General features: G+C 43.2%; 1 protein-coding gene across 2 annotated transcripts in view; it reads left to right on the top strand.

Annotated features, from left to right (window-relative positions):
• Nucleotides 1–15,137, top strand: part of CTCF (CCCTC-binding factor) — a 55,881-nt gene that overhangs the window by 15,457 nt on the left and 25,287 nt on the right. For both annotated transcript variants that reach the window (XM_044269692.1, XM_044269693.1), the window contains exons 2-3: nt 6,422–7,205; nt 10,180–10,350. In XM_044269692.1, coding sequence (XP_044125627.1) covers nt 6,431–7,205; nt 10,180–10,350 — 946 coding nt within the window. In that variant the 5' untranslated portion in view covers nt 6,422–6,430. The remainder of the gene's footprint in view (nt 1–6,421; nt 7,206–10,179; nt 10,351–15,137) is intronic.

The raw sequence follows: 15,137 nt of genomic DNA, 5'->3' as shown, positions 1-15,137 counted from the left end.
AAAAAAAAAAAAAACACAACACTTTGAGTTGTCTCACTTGTAAACTGGTGATTGTAGCACTATAATCTGGAACTCACTGGTGAATGGTGGTGGGAGGGGTCCTTTTAAACCTATCTCTGTTCCTGCCCCTACAGAGGTCAGGGGTCAATCTCTCTGGGCCGTCATGGTGGATTCGTGGAAAATGAATTACCGGTAAGTCTAATTCCGGCTTTTTCACTTTGTGTTGTAAAATTTAGCAAAAAAAAAAAACTACATCCATATATAAATTTTTCGCTAAATTTATTGTTCTACATGTCTTTGATTAAAAAAAAAAAGTTGGGGTAAAAAAAAAAAATGGTTTGGGTAAAAGTTATAGCGTTTACAAACTATGGTACAAAAATGTGAATTTCCGCTTTTTGAAGCAGCTCTGACTTTCTGAGCACCTGTCATGTTTCCTGAGGTTCTACAATGCCCAGACAGTAGAAAAACCCCACAAATGACCCCATTTCGGAAAGTAGACACCCTAAGGTATTCACTGATGGGCATAGTGAGTTCATAGAACTTTTTTTATTTTTTGTCACAAGTTAGCGGAAAATGATTTTTAACTTTTTTTCTTACAAAGTCTCATATTCCACTAACTTGTGACAAAAAATAAAAACTTCCATGAACTCACTATGCCCATCACAAAATACCTTGGGGTGTCTTCTTTCCAAAATGGGGTCACTTGTGGGGTAGTTATACTGCCCTGGCAATTTAGGGGCCCATATGTGTGAGAAGTAGTTTGAAATCAAAATGTGTAATAATAAAAAAAAAAATTAAAAAAAAAAATGACATGTGAAATCCTAAAGGTGCTCTTTGGAATGTGGGTCATATTGCTTTTTTTTTTTTTTTTTTTTTTTTTTTTTTTTTCATGGACTGGAAAAACGGATCACGGACGTGGATGACAAATGGTGCATTAGCTGAGTTTTCAACGGACCCATTGAAAGTCAATGGGTCCACAGAAATTCTCGGAGAACGGACACGGGACACAACAATGGTCGTGTGCATGAGGCCTTATTCTACATAATTAAAAAACGTATCTTTATTTCATGATGGAATAACCTTTTGGATGGTAATATATTTTCCTCCAAAAAGCATTTTATATAAAAAAAACTATTTAAATAAATCATATTTTACACAGGCACTGCCGTGCCCTTTGACAGGGTATATGCGCGTGTGTGTGATTTTAAATGCTTTCACTTATCAAAGTCATTCTGGATTTATTTTTTTTATTTTTTTATATACATAGTACTTCATGTCTGTTGCAAATTTAAGTCGATATATTATACCTTTTATTTAAAATGAAAATATAGAAAAATTCACTATTTGATATTTGATTGTCTGTCTGCTTTTAAGATGGATAGTGATCTCATAAAATTGCTATTTATCATTCACCAGATCTCTACTTTATGTTGGCATTTGTTTTGTAAGTGGTAATTAGCCTTTTAGGATGTTAGTTTTTTTTTTTAGAAGCAATTAAAAAAAATTCAAGGAATTTCCAAAACTGACTTTTTACAGGAAAATTCATAGACACCATAAATGACCCCATTTTAGAAAATACACCTTTCAAATTATTTAAAACTGATCTAACAAACTTTGGTGTTCCCCATGAGTTAAAGAAAATGGAAATATGTTGTTTTCTTTGCAGATTTTCCTTTTTTCCAGTATTGCTTAACCACCTCCTGTCCGCCTGTTGACTATAAACGTCCGGGAGGTGGATTTCTATCTCTGCATGGACGTTTCTGGACGTCCATTCATAGATAGCTGCTGCGTGCTAATCGTGCAGCTGCAGAGCGTGTTGCCAGCTGTCGGTGACAGCAGGGCAACCCAGAGGGAAGGCATGGACAGTTCCCAAGTGTCCTTGCCTTCTAGATCGCTTCCTGTCCTGGCGGTCATGTGACCGACGGGGTCGGGAGAGTGCAGGAGCTTTTGGGTCTTCTACAGACCTTGATCAGCTTTGCACTGAGGCTGTATAGTGCTGTACAGCCTCTTTGGGAGGTATATTTCCCCTGTAACTGGGGCTACTATGTTAGCCCCAGTTACAGGAGAAATCAATAGTGGGGGAAAAAAAATTGAATTTAAATGTCCCTATGTATGACCTTATAGGGGACGCAAAGTGTAAAATAAAAAGTTTCACATGTTAAAAAAAAATAAATAAAAAAAATTCCCTAAGTAAGGAATAAAATAAAGTAGACCTATTTTGGTATTTCTGCGTCTGTGATGGTTAGCTCTCTAAATATATCACATAAGTCCGATAAACACATAAACAAAAAAACTGTCAGCCATTTTTGTCACCTTACATCACAAAAAGTGCAACACCAAGTGATCAAAAAGGCCTATGTCCTACAAAATGGTACCAATAAAACCCTCACATCATCCTGCAAAAAATGAGCCCCTACATAAGAAAATCGCTAAAAACTATAGCTCTCAGAACTTGGACCACATTAAAACATTATTTTTTTGTTTCAAAAATGCTATTAAATTGAAATAAAAAAAGTATACATATTGGGTATCACCGTGTCCGTAACAACCAGCTCTCAAAATATCACATGACCTAAACCCTCGGGTGAACGCCATAAAAAAAAACTGCCAAAAAAGCTATTTTTCGTCGCCTTACACAACATAAAGTGCAAAACCAAGTGATCAAAAAGGCGAATGCCCCCAAAAATAGAACCAATCAAACTGTTATCTCATCCCACAAAAAGTTTGACCCTAACTAAGACAATCGGTCAAAAAATAAAAAAGCTATGGCTTTTTACACCTTCTATATGTAGTTGCAATGTTCTGAGTGGGATAGGTCCTTACTGGATCTATCCCATAATAAAATGGCTGCAGCTCTCACCTCTGTCTTTAATCCATGAAGCATGGAAAAAAGGCCAGAACTGGGCCTAATAGAATATCCAATAGAAAGAGAGAATCCTGCTTCTTGTGGAGTTAAAAAATTGTTCTTTATTGGCTCATTGTATAAAATCCAGCAAAATCGCAAGATATTGATGAAGGGCCGGATTCTGTAGCCCGAAACATGTTACTGTACACCTTTCTCTTGTGATTTTGCTGGATTTTATACGATGAGCCAATAAAGAACAATTTTTTTACTCCACAAGAAGCTGGATTCTCTCTTTCTATTGGATACTTCCCAGTAAGGACCCATCCCACTCAGAACTGCATATAGAAGGTGTAGCCATACCCCCCCCCCCCCCCCCCCCCCTCTGCAACATTGATGGGATTAGAAGAAAAAGCAACTTGGAAACCACAGTACCTGAGTTTTAATGTATTGTGGGGTTGTGGTTTACTAGAGACCATATTTTAATTCATTTAATAAAGTTTATACCTTTTTTTAGTTTACAATAAGTAGTACCCCTACAGGGATTTTCGGTCTTGTGACCGGTTGTATATTGAGGGTTTACCTTCCGGGGGTCTCTACTAGGGCCTATAGGGACGTGGTGATACCTAATATGAACACTTCTATAGCGATCTGCTCTTTTGATTAAAATGGAAATTCTGCCAAAAAAGTTAAATTTATAAATTTGATCTCAATTTTCCTTTAATTCTTGGGGAACACCTAAAGGGTTAACAAAGTTTGTAAAAATCAGTCTTGAGTAACTTGAGTGGTGTAGTTTCTACAACGGGGTCGTTTATGGGGGGGGGGGGGGTCATTTATGTAAGCTACACAGTGACTTCAGACCTGAACTGGTCCTTAAAGTGGGTTTTAACAATTTTCGTAAATATTTTAAGAATTGCTTCTAAAATTCTAAGCCTTCTAATGTTCTTAAAAAAAAATAAAAATTACAAAATGATGCCAACATAAAGTAGACATATGGGGAATGTTGAGTAATAAATATTTTGTGGTATCACTTTCTGTTTTAAAAGCAGAGATATAGAAATTTAGAAAATTGCAAATAAAAAGAAACACCACATATGTGTTCATAAACTGCTGTATGGAGACACAGCAGGGCTCTGAAGGGAAGCAGCGTCTTATGCTTTTTGGAAGGCAGATTTTGCTGAAATGTTTTTGGGTGCATTGTCACATTTGAAGAGACCCTGAGCTACCCCTACAGTGGAAATCCACAAAATTGGTTTTGGAAGCTGCACCACTAAAGGAATTTATCGAGGGTTATGCTTAGGCTTTGACCCCACAGGCATTTCATAGCACTTGGCAAAAAATTACATTTATCGTTTTTTAGATTTTTCATTTTCACAAGGGTAATAGGAGAAATGGGATCCCACAATTTCCCACATATTTTCTTCTGAACAAGGCAACACCTTATGTGGTCGTAAACTGTTTGAGCACACAGCAGACTTCAGAAGGCAATGGTGCCATGTGTATTTGAGGCCTGGTTTGGTAATTTATACAGCACTGGCTGACAACTGCAAAGGCTCTGAGGTTAAAGAGGACCTGTCACCACTCCTGACATGTCTGTTTTTAATAGCTTCATGCGTTCCCCATGTAACAACAATTCTGGAGCATCTACTCTGTATGTTGTGCCATTCCTTTATTTGCACTAGAACAGTGTTGGCGAACCTATGGCACCCTTGCCAGAGGCGGCACTCGGAGCCCCCTCTGTGGGCACCCGCACCCTGGAAAAAGTCTATGGCACACTAATAACTTTTTCCTGCCCTTCATCAGCGCAGGGCTCGCTATGAACAGCGCACTGAGTGTAGCAGACTATTATAGATAAATGATAGAGTACATGAAAGATATACTATGTTTGAGTGTAGAATTCAGGTTAAATTACAGAGTTGGCACTTTGCGATAAATAAGTGGGCTTTGGGTTGAAGTTTGGGCACTCCGTTTCTAAAAGGTTCACCATCACTGCACTAGAAGTTATAAATGAATTGCTATTAGCTTTCAGTAGAAGTACAGAGGGGAGGTAACCAGTTGGAAGGGGTGTCCCTGCACAGACTCACTCTATCCAAACTGGTTACCTCCTTTGTACCCTTACTGAAGGCTAATAGCAATTTATTTATAACTTCTAGTGCAAATAAAGGAATAGCATAACAAACAGCCATAAGAATAGATGCTCCAGAATTGTTACTATGTGGGGAATTCATGTAGCTATCAAAATAGACATGTCAGGAGTGGTGAAAGGTCCTCTTTAAATAAAATGGAAACCCCCAAGAAATGACCCCATTTTAGAAACCATACCCCTCAGAACCAAGGGGTGTAGTGAGCATTTTAACCTTATTGGTGTTTTGCCACAATTCATTTACAGCAGATTTTTTTTACATGGATGTGTGATTTAAGTGCCCAGTATGTTATGCCCAGCTTGTGCCAGTGTGAAAAGCCATCCCTTGTATTTTAATGCTGTGCTTGATGGTTTTAAAGAGGCCCTACATGTAAACATACCCCAGGGCTTAGGAGTAAAAGAGCACTAATGTGGTGGTTTACTGGGTGCAGAAATGCCATACATTTGGATGTAAACTGCAAAGTGGGACCGACTTCAGGATTTTGAACATAAGTCATCCCTGGCGCATCTCTGTTGTAAGCATAGAGGTTAATTGGAAACGGTGGATATGTCAGCAGTGACAGCCGCTGCTGGCGATAACTGCACACTAATGCTGCATGTACATGCTGCTGGTATCGCTTGTCCCTGGATAGCAGAGCTCGGGAACAAGGATTGAGGCGTCTTCACCTCTGATTTCTAAGTGGTTCACTCGTTGTTTGGGCGATGGATTATCAGGAACAAGCATTCGTAGGAACGTTTGATCCTGATTATTGGCGTGAACATCAGACCTTGTAAATGAAGTTTAGGGCACCAGCACACGTGGAAAAGTGCACTGTATGCTTTCTAGTACATACGATTTTCTAAATCTCATCCACATGATTTTCTGTCTATAAATTGATCTGAGGTAGATGTTTAAACCCTCATTATGTAAATTTATATGAAGGCACCTTCACACACTGCAGACTGTTCGCAGAAAATTCTGCTACTGAAAGTCTGCTGATTGGGGTTGCAGAAATCAATGTGCTTGCTGCCCCATTGAAATGAACAGAACTAATTTTCAGTTGTGGAAAAGTCTGGCACAAAATCGACAGTGTGTGAAGGCAGCCTTACTGGCCTTTCTATAGGAGCACCACCAGCGGTGGCTATTGCAGGGGCACTTGTGTATTACCTTAGTTTGTTTGCGGTGAGTTTTTTTTTTTTTTTTTTTTATTTACGGGCAATCCTTTAGACTCCTTAGGACCTGGGTGGTTTTTGGTTAGATGGCCTCTGCTCAGCTCCTCTTGTCTGTGCTACTGTTGAACGCGGTATCTCCAGTGTGTGAGGTGTAAAGTGGGGACGTGTGGAAAAAAAAATAATAATAATATATATATATATATATATATATATATATCTGCATATGCAATTTGTAATATACTTTTCAATTAATTGTTTTTCTTTTTTTTTATTTTTCCTTATAGTTCGTCAAAATGGAAGGAGAGATGGCAGAAGCCATTGTTGAAGATTCGGAGTCCTTCATGAAAAGAAAAGAAACAAAGACTTATCAGAGGCGAAGAGAGGGTGGGGCAGATGAAGATGGTTGTGTCATGGTGCAGAGTCAGACAGATGTGAATGATGTGTCCAGTGATGTTAATAGCAATGTTCAGATGGTTATGATGGAGCAGCTTGATTCTACTATACTTCAGATGAAAACTGAAGTCATGGAAGGTGTAGTTCCTCAAGAAGGTGATTCTTCAGTGGATGACACACAGATTATAACATTGCAAGTCGTTAATATGGAGGAACAGCCAATAAATTTAGGAGAACTCCAGCTTGTTCAGGTCCCAGTAGCTGTTCCTGTTGCAGCTACTTCTGTGGGCGAGCTTCATGCAGCATATGACAATGAAGTGGCAAAAGAAGGTCTGACTGAAGGTGAACCCATGATTTGCCACACCCTGCCTCTTCCAGAGGGTTTCCAAGTTGTTAAGGTTGGTGCAAATGGTGAAGTAGAAACATTAGAACAAGCAGAACTTCAATCACAAGAAGAGTCAACATGGCAGAAGGATCCAGATTATGCACCACCCATCAAAAAAACTAAGAAAATAAAGAAAAGTAAACTGCGCTACACAGAAGAAGGGAAGGATGTTGATGTTTCAGTTTATGACTTTGAAGAGGAACAGCAGGAAGGATTGCTCTCTGAAGTTAATGCTGAAAAGGTTGTTGGGAATATAAAGCCTCCTAAACCAACAAAAATTAAAAAGAAAGGTGCTGTAACTTAATATTTTAACGTTTTAATTAGTTTTGCTAATGTCCAAAATGGTGTGTTTTTTTTTTTTTTTTTTTTTTAAAGGCAATCATAAGTGGGATATCCCTTTTTTTTTTTTTTTTAATTATTATATGAACACATATTTTGATTACATTTGAAGCATTATTCAAACCTGCAAGTAAAATAGCAGCTACAGAATAAGTAAGGCTACTTTCACACTGGCGTTTTGGCTCTGTTTGTGAGATCCGTTCAGGGCTCTAACAAGTGATCCAAAACGGATCAGTATTGCCCTAATGCCTTCTGAATGGAAAAGGATCCGCTCAGAATGCATCAGTTTGCCTCCGATCAGTCTCCGTTCCGTTTTTTTTTTTTTTTCCTGCAAGCAGCGTTTTGTAGTCCGCCTGATGAAACTGAGCCAAACTGATCCGTGTTGGCTGTTACAGATAATACAAATGGATCTGTTCTGAACGGATGCAGACCATTGTATTATCTAAACAGATCCGTCCATGACTGATCCGCACAAAACGTGAGTGTGAAAGTAACCTAACAAAAAAATCAGCAGGAACTCAAAATTTGGGATGAAATTAACACCCCTCCCTCTTTAACCACCTCCCGTCCCCCCATAGACTAAAAACGTCCGGGAGGTGGTTCTCTCTCTGGACGTTCCTGAACGTCCATTTAAAGACTGCAGCCGCACGCTAATCGTGCAGCTGCAGATCGGGTTGCCCGCTGTCAGTGACAGCATGGCAACCCTTAGAGAACGCAGGTGTCCCTGCCTTCTATATCGCTGTATACACAGCGCTCACCAAGACCTGTGTATACAGTGCAGGAAGCGCTATGCACTTCCTGTTCCGGCCTAGTTAAATGTCCCCCAGAGGTCTTGTATAACCTTATTGGGGGATGAAAAGTGTAAAATAAGGGTTAAAAAAAAGTTTCACATGTAAAAAAAAAAAAAATACTCCAAGTAAGGCATTAAAAAAATAATAAAAATACAATGACATATTTGGTATTGCCACGTTCGTGACGGTTGGCTCTATAAATATATCGCATGATCCACCCAGCCTGATAAACCATAAAAAAGTAAAAAAATTCCATTTTTGTCATCTTACATCACAAAGGCGTATGTTCCACAAAATGGTACCAATAAAACAGTCACCTCATTCTGCAAAAAAGGAGCCCCATCATAAGAAAATCGCTTAAAAAAATAAAACTATAGTTCTCACAACATGGACACATTAAAACATCATTTTTGTTTCAAAAATGCTATTGTGTAAAACTTAAATAAGAAAAATTATACGTATTAGGTATCGCCACGTCCGTAACAAACTGCTCTATAAAAATGTCACATGACCTAACCCCTCAGATGAATGCTGTAAAAATAAACTGTGCTAAAACAACCAATTTTTTTGGTCACCTTGCCCCATAAAGTGTTATAATAAATGAACAAAAAATCATATGTGCCCAAAAATGGTACCAATAAAACTGGCACCCTATCCTGTAGTTTCCAAAATGGGGTCATTTTTGGGGAGTTTCTACTCGTGGGTTTTGTTTGGCTTTTAGAGGGCTTTTCACCAGGATACATGTATTGAAATGGTTGTTAGCTTACAGTGCGGCCCTTTGGAATTTTTTTTTTTAACTAGGCGGGGACTTGACTGTCTTGGGCGCGGTTATCTTCTCCCTGCATCCAATCAGAGCGCCCCGCTCTTAGCCAGGGAGAAGGAGCTCAATTTCTCGTGAGAACTTGAGCTTTTACACATCCCATGCCGTGCGCCACCTTTGGAGGTCCCTTAGGGGGTGGTGGGAGGAAAATTTGTAAAACTAACATCATGCTAGTTTGCCTAAGGGGGAGTATTAGTAAAGGTTGAACAAGTTGCTTCTTTTCTAGGGTTGTTTTTCATACTTACCCAAAGGATGCTGCTGCCGCCTGACTCCACCGCTGCGATGCTCTCTGCCGGGGACTCCAAGATGGCGAACGGCTCGGGATGTGTAAAAGCTCAGATTCTCGCAAACGGGGACCACAGCGGACGAAAGGGGGGGTTCTCTGAAAAAAAAATTAGCGGAAAGAAATCACTGGGGGCCCACACTGTAATGTAGTATAACTATTTCAATACATGTATCCTGGTGAAATGTCCTCTAACACTCAAAGGAAGAAATGGATTAAAATGGAAAATCTGCAAAAAAATGTGAAATTTAATCTCCATTTTCCTTTTATTCTTGTGGAGCACCTAAACGGTTAACAAAGTTTGTAAAATCAGTTTTGAGTAACTTGAAGGGTGTGACCAAAATGGTAAATCGTGGATTTAATTTTTTTCCCATTACAGCGTTCACAAAGCAGGAAAAATATTTGTATTTTAATAGTTCAGGCTTTTTTTTTGACTTTTGCACAATAGAGTCCCCTTAGGGGATCTTTGGATCGCTTGTCCCATAGACTGCAGTACAATACTATTGTGGTCTCTGGTATTCTAAGGCACTACCTACTGAGCCGTGCCTCAGACATAGTTAACTATGACACGCCTGGGAAACTTGAGAAGAACCCAGGCTGTCATGGTGAGCTATTGGGAACCCTGTGATTTCGCAGTAGGTGATCAGGTTGAAAGTTGTAGGAAGCCCCTCCGTCTGCCTAACTACACAGATTCCATGTTTGCTATGGACAGCAGCATCTGAGGTGTTATATGACCCGGTTGGACGTACTTGCTTATCCTGGTGATTGCGGCTAGTTGCCTACTGTATTGCACAGCACCTAGAATGCTTGCATGCGATTTTTTTTTGTCTATGCCTTTACTTTGGATTCTTTATTAGATAAACTAAGAGCTTACCACTGAAGAGGTATTTCAGACATTACAGAATTTCAAGTCTGTGGGGGAAAAAAAAAAGTGGGCATCTGCCAATGTTATTTAACCATGTAGTTTTATGTGGTGGAGGTATACTTGACGAAATAACTTTTTTTTTTTTTTTTTTTTTTTTTTTTTTCAGGTGTCAAGAAGACTTTCCAGTGTGAGCTTTGTAGTTACACATGTCCTAGACGTTCAAATCTTGATCGTCATATGAAAAGTCATACTGATGAACGACCTCACAAATGCCACCTATGTGGTCGAGCATTTAGAACAGTTACCTTGCTTAGGAACCATCTCAATACCCATACAGGTTAGATGTAACTTTTTTTCTTTTTACAATTTTTTTTTTTCATATTTTGACAGTGTGTATATATACCATTTATGTCAACATTTTATTGATCCAATGCAATGTGCTAAATGGTTTGTGCCAAGTTGATAATTAACTGATTGCTGATTTCCTCCGTTCTGAGCATGCACCCTGCCTCTTGATCCAGAGATAGCAGTGTTTTGTGGGCTATTTTCGGTGCTCCCAAGCAGAATGAATGGAGTGGCAGTGTGTGTGCATGACCTCCATCAGAACAGGGCCTTGTTCTTGGAATTGGAAGGGTTCCCAGTGGTCGGACCCCCAGTGATCAACTGGTTATTCCCTTTCTTGTGGATAGATGATAACTGATAAACTTGGCTCAACCCCTTTTAATGTCCCTAAGAAACAAACTTGCTTTCTCATCACTTTTTCTCGCTCGTTATCATTGGGGAACACAGGACTGTGGGTATAGCTTGCTGCTGCCACTAGGAGGCGACGCTAGTCTAGAACTGTTAACTCCTCCCCTGCAGGCTATACCCCCTCTAGCCAGGAGAGAGCATATCCGTTTTAGCTTGGTGTCCGTAGGAGGCAGACGTACAAACGAAGAAGCCACCCTGCTTAGGGTGGCTTCTTAGTGTGTGTGTGTGTGTGTGTGTGTGTTTTTTTTTTTTTTTTTTTTTTTTGTGTTTGGGAAACTGAGTCGCCCAGCCTATGTTATCCTGGGGAGCAAGGTCGGTGTCTGTTTCCCTCACCGCTCGACCTCCCCACAGAAGCAAAAGGAGGATAGAGGGCACCCGAGCTCCCCTGCTTCCCGCCAGCCAAAGGGTCACCTAAGGCCGCATGCATACAAGACCCTACAGTCATTCCAGAATCCTGCCACTCCGGTGCCAGCTGCTGAGAAGGTGACCCTGCTGGAAGACGTGACCCCCGTGGGTCCATTTAGGGAGGGTGAAGACGAGAGGATGAAGATGGGGTGAGTAAACCAGAGGAGGTAAGTATTTCCCCGCTTACCCCCCCCTTTCTGCTCCCATTTGGCACATACAGGGTCTAATCCCATAATAATGGTGGCAAAGTTGTGGGACTTACGGGGTTAACTGTGCCGGCTGGGTGGCATTGCCAGCAGGATTTTTGGGCAGCACTTCAGCGTGTAACTGGGACCATACTTGGCGGGCCACATCGCACTGCAATCAAAAGATCCAGGCGAGCCCCCAACTGGGTTAATTTACTTTTGCCAGCCCGCGCTTGCAGCGGAGCTGGCGCACAGTGTCTCCGGGCCACCCGACACTCCCCTTGGGCGCACGCTAACCCGAGATGGGTAGCGCCAGTCACATTCTGCCAGCTGTCCCTAGGGAGGAGCTTAAGTCCTTAATTCGCCAAATCTCACTGGCATTGATGCGGGCACTCTAGTAGCCCGATTATCGGCCCTTGCAGAGTCCTTGAAATGTTAGTTGTGGCTTAAGTTCTGGACTGCAGACCCTTCATCATAGCGCTCCCTCACACGCCTTCCTTTTGCAGAGTCCCGGTCTTCGTTCCAGGGGCATCGCATTGTTTCCTTACTTGGCCCCCACCCCCATCCAGCCACACATTAAAATCGAGGAACACTACAGGAAGTAGCTGCATATAGCCCGGTGGGGCGGTTTGCGATGCCTGCCAGAACGGGGGCAGAGCCTCTTTCTCCCCCGCTTGGTCGGACATCTCCTCAGCAACTGTACCTGCTGCATGGCACACTGGTGGGACAGTTAACCCCTTGCCCCCTGGCGATCTGGTAAAACAGTTAACCCTTTCCAGCCTCTAGTCTAGGCAGCGGGTTTAGGACCAGCCATGTCCAAACCAAACAGAGCACCCCGCAAAGCTGTTTACTACTCGCTTACCCTCGCTCCCAGCCAGACCCTGTCTGTACGGCATGCAATGCACCCAGTCAGATTCTGTCCTCCCCAGCCTGCTGACCGCCCTATAACCATGACTACGGACTGGGCCTTTGCCCTTTCCCAGGCAGTGGAGGACCTGACAAAAGTATCCCAATCCACCCTTTTCTCTTATGGGTCGTTTGGTTGGAAACTCTCCACCTACTCAGTCCGCACCTATCGTGGCTGAGCATTCTAGGGGCAGACTTGCTCAAAAACTGCCTAGAGCAGGACATCTCTTGTCCTCTATAGTCTTTGCATCCCCTCCCCCAGCTGGGTCATGCTCAGACGCATCCTCCCTCTTTGCGGAGGTTCTGTCTCATGTGGAAATTTGGGACTCGGACTCTGATCTGGATGCGGAACAATCTTCTAGGATTGCTTTCATGGTAGACAGTTTTGTCACAGTGGTCCGGGACACTTTCCAGGTACAAGATGTCTCTCCAGGTCCTTCTCGTCTTTTGGCGGCAAGTGGTTGCTTCACTGGACCGAGGTGAATTTCTTCCCTTGGTTTGGCGCCGCGAGTCTTCACAAAAGTACTCGCTCCCCTCCTTGCCATGCTTCGTTCCAGCGGCATCACATTGGTTCCTTACCTGGACGACATTCTAGTCAAGGCGCCGACATTAGATCAGAACAAAGTCTGCGAATTGCTTTGGATTCCATGACTTGCTTTGGGTGGATGGTAAACTTCCACAAGTCTACGCTTCCTCCCTCCAGACGGATCACCTTCCTTGGAATGATTCTCGACACGGAAGTGGCACATGTCCGTCTCCCTCTGAACAAGCGTCTAGCCCTCCTGTGGTCGATCTGCCTTCTTCTCTGGCACTAACATCCCTCGATTCGCAGTTGCATGCAAGTCCTGGGGTTAATGGTAGCCTCCTTCGAGCGATCAATTTTATCATCTTGTGAGAAGTCTCCGGACTCCCTGGACCACCGCATAGTCTTATCCTGGAAGGTGTGTTCGGTCCTCAGCTGGTGGCTAGTGACCCCAGTGCTACTGTCTGGGAAGTCCTTCCTCCCGTTCTCGTGGCTGGTCATCACCACTGATGCCAGTCTCCAGGGGTGGGGGTGAAGTTTTCCAACCTCGAACAGTTCAGGGCGTATTGCCTCTATCAGAATCCAAACTGCCCATCAGCATCCTGGAACTCTGGGTCATTCACCTGTCCCTCCTTCATTGGACCCCCTCCTGAGAGGCCGGCCGATCAGAATCCAGTCTGACAACGACACGGCAGTGGCATATTTAAATCGCCAGGACGGAATCCGCAGTCAAGCAGTGACTGAGTCGGCAAAGATCCTGCGATGGGCAGAGAAACATGTGCCAGCTCTTTCAGCGGTCTTCATCCCGGGAGTAGAGAATTGGACAGCGGATTACCTCAGTCGGACGACACTGGACCCCTGGGAGTGGTCTCTACATACGGAGGTGTTCGAGGCGATCTGTCTCCGTTGGGGTTGACCGGACGTGGACTTGATGGCATCCAGGCTCAACCACAAACTTAGTCTTCTCACGCACAAGGCATACGCCATAGACGCGTTGGTAGCGACATGGGACTGGTTCGATCTGCTGTATGCATTCCCTCCCATTCCTCTCCTACCCTGGCTCTTGTGCAGAATCCGGACAGAGGGCACCCAGACGATCCTCATCGCACTGGATTGGCCCAGTCGAGCGTGGTACTCCAACATAATACTTCTTCTGGGAGACGTACTGTGGCCCCTCCCGCTCAGGACCGATCTTCTCTCTCAGTGGCCTCTCTTCCACCAGAATTGACAGTCTCTTCATTTGACTGCGTGGCTGTTGAGGTGATCTGCACCATGATCAGGACCAGGAAGTCGGCATCGTCCAAGATTTATTATAGGATTTGTCTTTCTTTCCTGAGGTCTTGCAAGGACGTAACCTTCCCCTATGCGGTTCTCGCTGCCCACCGTTCTTTCCTTCCTGCAAGCAGGTTTGGACTTAGGTCTTGCCCTTAGTTTCCTGAAAGGTCAAGTCTCAGCGCTGTTCTTTGGGGGGCCCCCCCCCCCCCCCCCCCCTTTTCTTCCAGCACCCCTTGGTCTTGAAGGGCCCTGTTAAGACCTTCCTTCAGGGGGTGGCTCACACACTGTTCCCCCATATTGTCATCCTGTCCCTGTGTGGGACTTAAAGGGAACCTGTCACCTGGATTTTGGGTATAGAGCTGAGGACATGGGTTGCTAGATGGCATCTAGCACATCTGCAATACCTAGTCCCCATAGCTCTGTGTGCTTTTAATGTGAAAAAAAAAATAATGATTTGATACATATGCAAATTAACCTGAGATGAGTCAGGGACAGGACTCATCTCAGGTTAATTTGCATATGTATCAAATCGGTTTGTTTACACAATAAAAGCACACAGAGCTATGGGGACTGGGTATTGCGGATGTGCTAGATGCCATCTAGCAACCCATGTCCTCAGCTCTATACACAAAATCCCGGTGACAGGTTCCCTTTAAACCTCGTACTGGGGGGCATTCCAATCGGCCCCCTTTGAGCCTCTCCACTCGGTGTCGACCCGTTTGCTCTCCTGGAAGGTGACATTCCTGGTGGCTATCATGTCCATTAGGCGTGTTTCAGAATTAGCAGCGCTTTCTTGTAAGGAGCCCTTTCTAATTCTGCACCAGGACAAGGCGGTGCTTCGCCCGATACCTTCTTTTCAGCCGAAGGTATTCTCTGCCTTTCATCTTAACGAAAATATTGTTCTCCCTTTTTTGTTTTGCCCTTCTCCATCACATCCTCGAGAGCGTGCTCTCTATCGACTTGACAAGGTGTGGGCACTGAAGATTTATTTCAGTCATTGGCTACTTCTGGCATATGGATGCCTTTTTGTCATTCGTGAAGGGCCTCGTAAGGGCTTGGCAGCCTCCAAGGTGATGATCG

Source organism: Bufo gargarizans, chromosome 10 (genome assembly GCF_014858855.1).
Source record: "Bufo gargarizans isolate SCDJY-AF-19 chromosome 10, ASM1485885v1, whole genome shotgun sequence".
Lineage (NCBI taxonomy): Eukaryota > Metazoa > Chordata > Amphibia > Anura > Bufonidae > Bufo > Bufo gargarizans.
Note: the sequence above shows the minus strand (reverse complement) of the source record. Positions and strands in the feature narration are given on the sequence as shown.